Genomic DNA, 12,321 nt, shown 5'->3' on the forward strand with positions numbered 1-12,321 from the left:
GAGACAGGCTCTCTCGTTTACCTGTATTGTGTATGTGTGTACATGCATGTTGAGTGCACCACAACGCACATATGGAGGCCAGAGGACGAGTTGTCAGAAATAGTTGGTCTTCCTTGTGGGTTCTGGTGCTGGAACTCGGATCTTCAGGCTTGGCAGCAGGTGACTTTACCCACTGAGTCACCTCGCCGGCCCAAGAAAGTTTCTCTTGTGGGGCTGCGGAATCAGGCTAGCTGGTCCCAGATCTGCCACGGCTTCTCTTCTCCACTTCCCATCTGGCGAGAGGGGCTCTAGGATCACAGCCCTGAGCTATCACACTCAGCTTTCCATGCTTCTGGGGGATCCAAACTCACGTCCTCACACTTGTACTGAGTCATCTCCCTAGTCCCTAAATCTTGGTTCTGTCTGCCTCACTGTCTCACCTGGTTTTCTGTCCCCCCCCCTCCCCTTTTTAATAAAAGAGAGTCAGGGTTTCATAGTGTGGCCCTGACCAGGCTGGCTTTGAACTCATGGAGGTTCATTTGCCACTGCCTGTGGAGTTCTGGCATTTAAGGCATGCCTCCGCACTCCTGGCTGGTGTCTTACTCTTTCCCCCCAGGCCCCCCTTCTTTACACCACCACCGCTCCCTCCCAGTATTGCTTGCCCATCGTGGCTGCCATTGAAACTGTGATTGCCTTCCCCATTATCCGTGTAGACGTGTAGAATGCGGGAGAGGAGAACGAAGAAAAAGACCATTATGTTTTCCCAGCACCTCAAACACTTTCCTGACTTTGCCTGAATTCATTTTCCCGTGCAATTTGTGTCCACCCGCAGAGTGGCTAGTGCGGCACAGTCTTGGTGCTGTGCGTTGTTCCCGCATCACAGTGAGGGTTGTTTCTCCCGAGGTGGCGGACTCTTTACAAGTAGCATTTTTTTTTTTTTTACGGCCTTTAATATTCCGTGGAGAGCACGTGCCAGCAGGTACCATAGTTAGGTTTCCGGTCCCCGGTGGGCATTTTACGTTTTCGCCTGCTCTCTTTTGTCTCGAGAGTGCTGTGTGGAATATTTCTGCACGTAGTACCTCTGTGCTGTTTTGAGTCCCTTTGTTCTGTCCTAGAGATTCCTAGGAATAGACTAACCTCAAGCCCCCCATTCTGAGTCCTCCAGTGGGGTAGAGCCGGGCGTTGCCTTGTTCAGTACCTCTGGTGTCCAGTCAGCATGGGGCTTGGAGCATAGCAGGTGCTGGGCAAGCAGGTCAATGAGTGAGTGTTTCTCAAGTCGAGTGGCTTCCCGACAGACCCCAGTGAGTCTTTTTAGTGAAGTAACGTGCATGCATGTGTGTGTGTGTGTGTGTGAAAGAGAGAGAGATCGTGTGTGAGAGATCATGTGTGCGTGTGAGAGAGATTGTGTGTGTGTGAGTGAGCGAGATTGTGTGTGTGAGAGATCTTGTGTGCATGAGAGAGAGAGATCATGTGTGTGTGTGAGTGAGCGAGATTGTGTGTGTGAGAGATCGTGTGTGCATGAGAGAGATCGTGTGTGTGTGTGTGAGTGAGACATGAGACAGATCTTGTGTGTGTGTGAGTGAGAGAGAGATCATGTGTGTATGTGTGTGTGTTAGTGAGAGAGATCGTGTGTGTGAGTGAGACAGATCTTGTGTGCGTGTGTGTGTGTGTGTGTGTGTGTGTGAGAGAGAGAGAGAGAGAGAGAGAGAGAGAGAGAGAGATCATGTGTGTGCTGGTGCCTACAGATGTGAGAAGGTGTCATCATACCGCTTATACCTGATGAGTCATCCTGCCAAACCCCTGATTGTGTGTGTGCGCGCATGTCCGTGCATGTGTGCGCGAATGTGTGTGAACATGTGCTTGATGGAGATCAGAGAATAACGTCCTCAAATTGATTCTTTCCTTCCATCCTGGGTTCAGGGGATCAAATTCAGGTCACCAGGCCTGTGCATCAAGCAATTTTGTCCCCTGGATCGTCTCCCGTAGTTTTTTTTTTTTTTTTTTTTTTGCCACTTCTATTTTCTTATTTATTTATTTGTGTGAGTTTGTGTTTGGTTTCGTGTGAGTATGTGGGCGTGTGTGTGCAATGTTGCACATTTTAAGGTCAGAGTACAATCTTGGGTGTTTGTGACTGTGTACTTCCAGGTGGGCTCTGAGCTCTGAGGGACTCCCTAGTCTCCCTTCTGTCTCGCTGTAGGAGCTCTGGCATAAGGTCATCCATGTGTTTTGGGTGTCTGAACCTCTGTCCTTGCACTTGCACGGTGAGCACTGTATCTGTTGACCCATCTCTCTGCCCCTTCTTTTTTGTCTTTGAGACAAGGTCTGTTAATAGTCGAGGCCAAGGCCAAACTAGCATCCCACCTGTAACCCCCTGCCTCAGCCTCCCTCACAGGTGTATATGTAAGGCCAAACTAGCATCCCACCTGTAATCCTCCTGCCTCAGCCTCCCTCACAAACTAGCATACCACCTGTAACCCCCTGCCTCAGCCTCCTTCACAGGTGTTAGCCACCACACTGGGCTCATTTCATCTGTAGTGAGAGGTTGGATCTTTTTCTGGGATTTAGCATATTGGTTTGTATTTGAGTCCTCATGTATTCTGGAGAGCCGTCTTCAGTGTGTGTTTTGAACTCTGCACTCTGTCAGCTAAGGGCAGAGCCTGCTGCTGTGCTAAGGTCCTGTGGTTCAGGCCTCAAAGGTACACAAGTGAGGCCTTGGTAGGCTGAGTGAAGGCCGGGAAAAGTTCATGTCCAGCTGATCCGCCCTTGTGTGACATCTCAAGGCCGGCATTGTCTCTTGTTCCTAGCTTCTTCTCTTGGACCACAGTCCAGGACCACCCACGACAAGGGCCAGCTTCCAGTCTAGACACCCATAGCTGTCCTGAGACCTGGTGTACATATTGCCTGTCATCCTGTGGGTTCTTCCCCTGCCTTGCCTGCCTCCCGTTGCCTTCTGGGTTCTTTAGAATTCGTAAGTCGCTCGCTTTATGGCTTCTCCCTGGGCTAAGTTCAGCCCTACTTCCCAGACAGTCCAGCAAGGCCCAGGGTTCTGTGCTACTCATTTGTATGCCCCTGTGATTCAGGTTTCAGGGCCTCAGCCTGCCTCGGCTCTGGGGTCCTGGGCCTGGGTCTTTCTCCCACCACTATTTTTATTTTTAGAGATGGGGTTTCACTGTGTGGCTGTGATGAGGAACTCATTATATAGCCCAGGATGGCCTTGAACTCACAGAGACCCTCCTGCACCACCACACTCAGCTGCAGGCAGTATATTTCCATCACCCAGTGCTCAACTGGTCCTTGCTGTCTTCCTGTGTGTGCCTGGCGAGTCCCCGAATGTCCCTGTGTCTTTGGAGACCATCTGAACCTTTGGACTTGGAATCCGATGTGGTCCTTGTCTGCCGTCTGTGTACTCTTCCAGCATAGAGGTCTCAGTGGTGCTTAGTGGATGTCTGCTGACTTGACTGAATGCCGTCTTGCTCCCTCTTGCTCTGGGCAGAGACACCTAGCCAAGGAAGGCAGTCCTCTGATAATGGAGGGGGGGCATTGCAGCAGCACCTGCTTATTTTGGGATAGGCGATAGTAGACAAGTCTTCTTCCCTTCTGTGACATGGTAGGGTACTCCTTGTGTGTAGGGTGGCTTATGACTTACTGTCCGAAAAACCTGTGACTACAAGGGTTGTATGTGTGTGTGTGTGTGTGTAGGAAGAGGATGTGGCTGGAATTTGGACTGGAGAAGTTGTCTCTGCTTTCTTTAACTGCTGGGAATGAAAACCACTGTCTCACGAATACTACCTACTTACTAACTCAGCCACACACCCCCATGGACTCGAGGCAGGTGCTCTACCACTGAGCCACACCCCAGCCCCTCACTGGGGGATTCTAGGCAGGGGCTCTACCACTGAGCCACACCCGAGCCCCTCACTGGGGGATTCTAGGCAGGTGTTCTGTTGAGATCTTCTTTTCTGTTCCCTCTCTTGCTTACCCCCTTTGACTCCTCTTGGCCTCCACCATTTCTTTGCAGGGTCCTGCTCCAGGGTGTTCACAGGTGCCTTTCCTTCTGCATAGCTCACTCTTCTCCCAGAAATCTGTTCTTCCTGGCATCTGCTGTTTGTCGACTGCATTTCCCTCTGTGGAATTATTTTGTAGAGAAGAAGTGGACAGCCGTGGGTGGCACTGTTGGAACCCAAGCAGTTGCAATGCATACACCCGGGAGCAGGTCATGGGACAGTGACCCAGCCACAGGTAGAACAGCCGCCCTGCGCTAGGTTCAGCGAGAGAGATGAGAAGTGAGGGACGTGCTGGCAGAGAGGGAGGGGGCAGGATGGCTTGTTCCTTCCTAGACGAGATGTCAATTGAAGTTGAGGTTACATTGAGTAATTCAGTGGAGGGAACAGAGTGTCCCTAAGATGGGGGAAGGCTGCATTTGATTGACATGCAGAGACAGAGACTGGCAGCTTGCGGGGTGGGGGTGGGGGGTTGGGGGCGATGACGACTCCTGGACCCCATGGTGTTGGCCCAGGGCAGGGGCTTGGCTCTGTGGGGTGACTGGACAGAGTGAACTGTGAACCGTAGGTAGCTACAGAGTCACATGGGTAGGGGTGGAGCACCTCAGAGCATGGGGTCAGGTGTGACGGTCATGTCACATTTCTTTGGGAGCCAGCCAGTTTGCAGAGAGTGGCCTGGAGCTCTGCCTAGTGGCCTTGGGCATAGAGGCTGTTGTGTTGGTGTCTAGTGGCAGGTGACACTTGGGACAGGAAGTAACCCAGGGCAATTCAGTCACCGTGTACAGAAGACTCGTGGCCCCGAGCCTAGGCTACACTCCAGGCACCTCCCCTTTCTGGGGCCCTAGCAGCAAATGCCATACCACAGCTGGTCTCAGACACAGAGACCAGTGGCACGTGCCCTTCCCAGATGGCTGAGCCCTTGGGAGCGTGTGAACCTGGTTGACGTGGCGTCTCCCCTGGGACAAGGAAGCATGAGCTCAGGCTCTGATTTCCAGGCACAGCTGTGGAACTCTGGGTGGCTTCTCTGAGCTCTGTGATGCCTCAAACCTGCCGTTCCCTTCCGAGCTACATGGTTCCTGGGCACAGCCACTTCTAGTTCTGCTATTGGGCTGTGTGTGTGTGTGTCTGTCTCTCAGTCTGTCAGTTGGCCAAAGGTGTCTTCCTCATTTGCATGCACCTTAAAAAAAATAAGATTTCTCTTAAGGGCTAGGATTAAAGGTGTGAGCCAGCGTTGCCTGGCTGGTGCTCAGTTTTTAAATATGGGCTCTAGGGATTCAAACTCAGGTCTTCATTTTCGCAGCAACCACCTCACCAGCCCAGCCATCTCCCCAGCACCTGGCTGGTCCTGTCACTCTTGCTGTTACTCTGCTCGGCGGGGGAGGGGCCGCTCTAGTTATTTCGCCAGCGGTCCTGGTCGCAGTGATGGGATACCCAACGTTTACTTAAGGAAGGAAGGAGGCAGGCGTTGATTTTGGCTCGCAGAGTGAGCATGCAGTCCATTATGGTGGGGCAGGCGTGGTGGCAGGAGCATGAGGCATACGGTCACGTTGATCGCAGCCAGGAAGCAGAGAGAACTGAGGGCTGGGGCTCAGCTCGCTTTACCTGTGGATGTATGCACGCGTGTCTGCGTGCACGTGTGTGTTCAGGTGCATGTGCTGTGTGCTCGTGTGGAGACCAGAAGAGGGCGTCCTCCATCCCTCTCTCACACTGTCTTTGAAGCAAGGTCTCTCTCTCTCTCCCTCCCTCCCTCCCTCCCTCCCTCCCTCCCCATCTTGGCTCACCTGACAGCCAGACAGCCTCATTAATCCTCCAGTCTCTAGTCCCTTGGAGCTGTGGTTACAGGTGTGTGCAAGACACCTGGATGGTTTCAAGACAGGGTTTCTCTGTAGCTTTGGAGCCTGTCCTGGAACTAGCTCTTGTAGACCAGGCTGGCCTCGAACTCACAGAGATCCGCCAGCCTCTGCCTCCTCAGTGCTGGGATTAAAGGTGCACGCCACCACCGCCTGGAACACTTTTCTTAAAAAAAAAATTTTTTTTTACATTTATTTATCTATTTTGTGTGTATGAACACACATGTCAAGGTCAGAGGACTGCTTTCAGGAATCTATTTTCTCCTTCTGCCGTGTAAGTCCCGAAGATCGAGCTCGGACTGTCAGGCTGGCCTGTGTTTCCCACTGAGCCGTCCCCTGGCCAGCCTGAGTCTGCAACCCAGAGCATTGTTCTTCTGACTTCTCGTGAAACCTCTTAGGAAGCCCCTCCCAGACATGCCCAGGCCTTTGCCTGCTGGGCGATTCTCGATCCTGGCACATTGACCGTATTAACCATCACAGGAGGGCTCTGGTTAGTGCTAGTGAGAGAACTCCTTGGCCTCAGAGGCAAGGAGTACCCTGGCTGGGTCTCTCTTCCCGTCTGCAGGTGGCATTGCTCCAGCTTCCTGCTTCCCTTCCCTGCCCTTCTTTACCCGCCCATCCAGTCACTTTGTCCTGGTGACAGCAAAGAGCTTGGTGAATGTTTCTGTAGACCGTGGCTCTGGAGAAAAAGGTCCTTCGGGTGGCCAGGGGACACCTCCCTCCCCCGTCCCACCTCTGTCCTCTTACCACTGAAAATTGATCAGGCTGTTCTAGCGTTGGACTTGGGTATTCTAGGCAGCCCTGAGGTTCACTCCGGGTAGACTTGCTGGCTCTACTCCATCTGCCTCTAGGGACTGGCCTGTCCAGTGCTAAGCTGTTCGGCTGTCTGTAACCTGACTGGTCCTTGGATGTCTGAGCTCTCATAGCTGTACTCTGTCCAGCCGCTGTTCTGTGCTCTGGGTGGCTGCATCCCCATCTTTCTGGGGAAACCAGAGGGTGTGTGGTCTCTTCAGGACCCTGAGGCTTTAGGGGTGCAGGAATGTAGCTGAGGTGTAGGAGCTGAGTTCTGCAGCTCAGGTTGACCTATGAGGACGAGTTGCACATGGCCTACTCTATACTCTAGACCCCGTGTTGGGGGTCTGTGTCACCTGAGACATTGCTGGACTGGGCCAGGGATGGCTACTTGGATTGTGTCATCACGTGACCAGTTTTATTTGTTGATTTACCTAGACAGAGGCTCGTGTAGCCCAGATTGCCTTCAAGGATAGCCTTGAACTTAAAATCCTCTTCTTCTGTGTAAGTCATACCTGATAGCCCCCCATGGGGCGGGGATAGAACCCAGGGCTGCTAGGCAGCAGTTTGCCGGCTGAGCCACATTCCAGCCTCTTCTTGAAACCACTTGTTTATTGTGTGTGCGCGTGCATGTGTATACGTGCATATGCGTGCGTATACGTGTGTGTGTGTGTGTGTGTGTGTGTGTGTGTGTGTGCGTGCGTGTGTAGGCGTGTGTGGGCGTGTGTGGGCATGGGCATGTCACCCTAGGTGTGTCAAGGTCAGAAGGCAGTATGTGGGAGCTGGTTCCCCTACTTTTCACCATGTGGGTTCTGGGGATTGAACTCAGATCATCAAACTTGGCAACAAGCTCCTTTTACCTGTTGGCCGCCCCATCTTTCTTCTTCTTCTTCTTCTTCTTCTTCTTCTTCTTCTTCTTCTTCTTCTTCTTCTTCTTCCTCCTCCTCCTCCTCCTCCTCCTCCTCCTCCATCGCTTTTTCAAGACAAGGTTTCATTTTATACTGTTGGCTGTCCTGGAACTCGCCTGTAGACCAGGCTGGCCTTTAAACTCTCAGAGATCCACCCACCTCTGTTTCCCTAGGGCTGGGATTAAAGACGTGCACCACCACCGCCCTTTAAATACATATGTCTGGGTGGAGAGGTGGGTTAAGAGGGCTTTCTGTTGTGCAGGACCCAAGTTCAGTTCCCAGCTTGCAATCATGTGAAACTCCAGACACCCTCATCTGATCTCCTGGAGCACCAGGCAGGCATGGACGTAGTATATGTACCTACATACAGTCAAACACTTGTATGCATAAAATAAAAATGAAAAAGAGATTTGTTTTGTGTGTTCATATGTACGTATAGGCATGGACATACCAACATGCCGATGTGTACACATGGAGGTCGGAGGGGTCAGTCTGTAGAAGTCCGTTCTCTCTACTTTGTGGATTTAGGGGATTGAACTCTGGTCTTCAGGCTTGGCAGGAAGTAGTAACTTGATCCACTGAGCCTCCTTTCCACCTTTTTTAAGAAATAGGATCTTAGCCAGATGGTGGTGGTGCACGCCTTTAATCCCAGCACTCGGGAGGTGGGCAGATTTCTGAGTTAGAGGCCAGCATGGTCTACAGAGCTAGTTCCAGGACAGGTTCCAAAGCTACAGAGAAACCCTGTCTCAAACAGTAAACAAACAAGCCAACAAAAAGAAATAGGATCTTACTCTGAAATTCCTGGAACTTGATATGTAACCCAGGCTGGCTTTGTACTCACATCTGTCCTCCTGCCTCAACCCAGTGTTGGGATCACAGGTGTGTGCTGCCATGCCCAGTTGTTTTATTTTATTTTATTTTATTTTTTTAATTTTCATGTCTTTGTATTTGGAGACAGGGTTTCTCTGTGTAGCCCTGGCTGTCCTGGAACTTGTTCTGCAGACCAGGCTGATCTACCTGTCTCTCTGCCTCTTGAGTCCTGGGATCAAAGGAGACTGCTACCATGCTGGGTTTGTTAGATTTTATTGTGTTTGAACTTGTATCTGCTGGTGTTATTCCCACCACAGCTGTCATATGAGTAACAGGCAGGCTCCTGGGGTGCGAGGGACAGGATGGGAAGTTCCTGGGCCAGAGACTCCTTAGTGGGGTCCCGGATCATAAGGATCTATGTTGCTGGAAGGTTCTGTTGCATGTCCAAGGGGAGGGCAGCCGTGGGGAAAGATACAGTGAGAATCTGGAGGCTGCTGGTGGGGGACTCACTGTCACCTTGGGCCCCCAGGGCATGGCCGCACTGATGATGACTGTGATCGAACCAGACACCGGGAGGACCGGCTGCTAGGGACACGGTTGGACCGGGACCAGGAGAAGTTGCTCCGGTGAGGGCTTGGGGGACCTGAGGGTGGGGGCAGGGTGATAAGAGACCTCTAAGTCTCACCATGGTCCTTGAGAGCCAGGCCACCATGGGCAGAGCCTTGGCTGTCCCCAGGCTCATCCTGTCTGCTCCTTGGGCTGTGTCCCTCCTCCCCCCATTCCTGGGCCACCAGCTGTTCCCACACCTCTGTTCCCCTTTGCAGAGAAAGCAAGGAGCTGGCTGATCTGGCCCGACTACACCCCACCAGCTGTGCTCCTAACGGTCTGAACCCCAACCTCATGGTGACTGGGGGCCCGACGCTGGCAGGCTCAGGACGCTGGTCTGCTGACCCCGCAGCTCACTTGGCCGCGCACCCTTGGCTGCCTCGCTCGGGCAGCACATCCATGTGGCTTGCTGGACACCCTTACGGTGAGTGTCGCTTCATGGGGGTTTTTCTCCTCGGGGTTCTTTGGGATTCTCAGTGGAGATCAGGGACCGTGGGCTGTTGTGGGTTTGGAACCTTCTGACATTGATGTGAACTTGGGTTTCTCTCCCCAGGCCTCGGACCCCCCTCTCTACACCAGGGCATGGCCCCCGCCTTCCCACCCGGCTTAGGGGGCTCCTTGTCATCGGCTTACCAGTTCGTCAGGGATCCCCAGTCTGGCCAGCTAGTGGTTATCCCTAGCGATCACCTGCCTCATTTTGGTAAGTGACTCCTATGTCACAGCCAGGTGCTGGCCTCTCATGGGGCTGGGACCGCTCTGCATCTGGGGTGGGGACAAGGGAGCCCAAGAAAGCTGACCTCAGTCCTGTCCAGAGACAGATCCTGGCAACTCCGTGAGATTCAGTTAGGGTCATCTGTGGGGCCTGGGTGTCCCTGTCCCTTCTGGGGCCCACTCTGCAGACCATGGATTGGGGTCCCCATGGTGGCTTTGGTATCATCCTGCAGGTTGGCTTGCTCCAACCGTGACCTTTGAGGACTTTCTATCTATTTGGGGATTTGGTTGAGGGGTGGGCATCTGTACATGGGGAACAGTATTCCAGGCCAAGGAAGCAGCAGGAGCCACAGCTCTGGTGTTGCCTGGCTGTCTGCACTGGACCTCGGCATCTCCCTCTAGATATGGGATGAGAGCCCACACAGGAGCTGGGACCGTAGGTGCAGCGCCCCCATTGTCTGTCTTCACAGCTGAGCTGATGGAGCGAGCGGCAGTGCCTCCTCTCTGGCCGGCTCTGTACCCGCCAGGCCGCAGCCCCCTGCACCACGCCCAGCAGCTGCAGCTCTTCTCCCAGCAGCACTTTCTGCGGCAGCAAGAGCTGCTGTACCTGCAACAACAGGCTGCCCAGGCCCTGGAGCTTCAGCGGAGTGCACAGCTGGTGGTGAGTCCTGGCCCCGCGGTGAGAGAAGAGAGTGGCGGTCAGGGAGGGCTGCCTGGAGGAGGCAGCATCCGACTGAACAGAGGAACAAAGGGAAGGTTGGGCAGGAAAGCTAAGGTGTGGTGGATGGCACCTGCTAGGGACAGGACCCAGTGAGCAGTGGAAAAAAACATGACAGAGGAGAGCTGTGGATCGGAGGCGTTGCAACTGAATACCCAAGGGATCTTAGAGGGATCTCTCCTGCCTCTCTGTCTCCAGGCAGGAGCTGCTCTGGAGTAATCAGTTGGGTAGTCGCACTGAGATTTTTCAAGCTCTGTGTTCTCCAGCTAGGGACTTAACCTCTCTGGTCTTGAAGTTTCTGCTTCCGGGCAACGGGAGTCTTAGTAATGGCAAGTTACTTAGCTCTTAGGTAGCGGGCAGCTGCGGGAGTGTGTCTGGGGTACGGCCAGGCCCCTGTGAGTTCTGGCTGTTGGAGAGCTAGGTTTTCCTTTTGCTGTCAGTGCCTCGGTGCTGCTTGGCTAAGGCAGCTCAGTGCTGCACCCTGTGCGAGCCCAGCGCGGGGTGCTGGGGTCTGGGTGCTTGGGGCTCTCACTGCAGCTGTGAGGGGCCCAACTGGGCCAGAGTCCTGGTGTCAAGGGTTTTAGGCTGTGGACCCTCCTTGTAACAGCCAAGGCTCTGTGCCCTGCCCTCTAGCCCACTGGGTTCCATAGAATGCCCTGTTTATTATACGTGAGACACAGTGGAAGGTCTATGGTACTGCCTTGGGACAGGGAGGCCTGGGTGGCCTGGATCTTGTCTGATAGTCTCTGGAGCTGGAGTCTGCAGGGACAGGGCTGGTGATGACAGCTCCTGCCGTGCTGACCCTACCCCTTGTCGCATTCCCCAGCAGGAGCGATTGAAAGCCCAGGAGCATCGAACTGAGATGGAGGAGAAGGTGAACAAGAGGAGCCTGGAGACCACGAGCAAGACCGGCCTGAGTGCTGCTGGTCCAGGGCTGCTGCCTCGCAAGCCCACTGCCGGCTCCACAGGCACCCACGGCAAGGCTGTGAGCCCACCCCCATCTCCCCGAGCCTCCCCCGTGACCTCTTTGAAGGCCAAGGTTATCCAGAAGGTCGAGGATGTGTCTAAGCCACCGGCCTACACCTACCCTGCCACACCTAGCTCGCACCCCAGCAGCCCACCGCACGCCTCCCCACCACCTACCCCTGGCCTCACCCGCAAGGAAGAGGCTCCCGAGAACGTGGTGGAGAAGAAAGACCTGGAGGTGGAGAAGGAGGCGCCCAGCCCCTTCCAGGCCCTTTTCACAGGTGGGTGCGAAAGCAGGACAGGGGCCGCCTGGCCGTGGACACCGAGTTTGAGTGTTCACTGGAGGCCTGGTTCAGTCCCTCATTCTTGTCTGTTCACTGTGCATTCGTTCATTCACCGGCTCGTTCACTCATTCATTCGCTCATTCATGCACTTATTCTCTGGCTGAGCACTCTGTATATCCCACTGTCCAACTCTGGAATGAGAATGTAGCTGAGATTTCTTCTCGGTCCCTTGTTAGCGTAGAGGTGGGGGGACGGCGGGACGGGAGACACAGCCCTCATAGCCTCCATGCAGGAGGGATGCTCAGAGCACAGACTGCCCTTGTTAATCCTGCGTGCAATCACTGCTGAGACTCCCTGGGAACATGCAGAGGTTCCCATCTGGGCAGCCTCTTTGACCCCACACACATGCGGTCCCAATGTCCTGTGTCCATCAGTGCTGGCCGCAGGTGGCTCTGGGCTCTGAGGTGTGTCCCCTTTTCTGGGGGCAGTGCAGGTCGTGAGCTTGTACCTGGGAGGATTTGGGTTTTGATTAGAATCCTGTCTTAGTGCCGTGTTGGTTTGGGCAGGCGGTTGGCCCTCTCTGGAGCCCTTTGGTGTAAGGAGTAAGCGTAGTCCTAGCCTTGAGCATTCTCTCTGGTAAACTGTTGTGGTGTGGGGGGTTCCTGTTGGGCATTGCCCAGGCCTGAGGTCAGGCCT

General features: G+C 54.0%; 1 protein-coding gene across 7 annotated transcripts in view; it reads left to right on the forward strand.

The window, feature by feature from the left end:
- Positions 1-12,321, forward strand: part of LOC121445102 (trinucleotide repeat-containing gene 18 protein) — a 92,031-nt gene that overhangs the window by 31,376 nt on the left and 48,334 nt on the right. For 4 of the 7 annotated variants that reach the window (XM_041647102.1, XM_041647115.1, XM_041647122.1 and 1 more), the window contains 5 exons: positions 8,870-8,966; positions 9,165-9,370; positions 9,500-9,646; positions 10,128-10,318; positions 11,202-11,622. In XM_041647102.1, coding sequence (XP_041503036.1) covers positions 8,870-8,966; positions 9,165-9,370; positions 9,500-9,646; positions 10,128-10,318; positions 11,202-11,622 — 1,062 coding nt within the window. The remainder of the gene's footprint in view (positions 1-8,869; positions 8,967-9,164; positions 9,371-9,499; positions 9,647-10,127; positions 10,319-11,201; positions 11,623-12,321) is intronic. The other 3 variants (XM_041647107.1, XM_041647138.1, XM_041647144.1) reach the window with 1 other exon arrangement.

Source organism: Microtus oregoni, unplaced genomic scaffold (assembly GCF_018167655.1).
Source record: "Microtus oregoni isolate MIOR12 unplaced genomic scaffold, Mior012 000003F_ref0000135, whole genome shotgun sequence".
In the NCBI taxonomy this organism is placed as follows: domain Eukaryota; kingdom Metazoa; phylum Chordata; class Mammalia; order Rodentia; family Cricetidae; genus Microtus; species Microtus oregoni.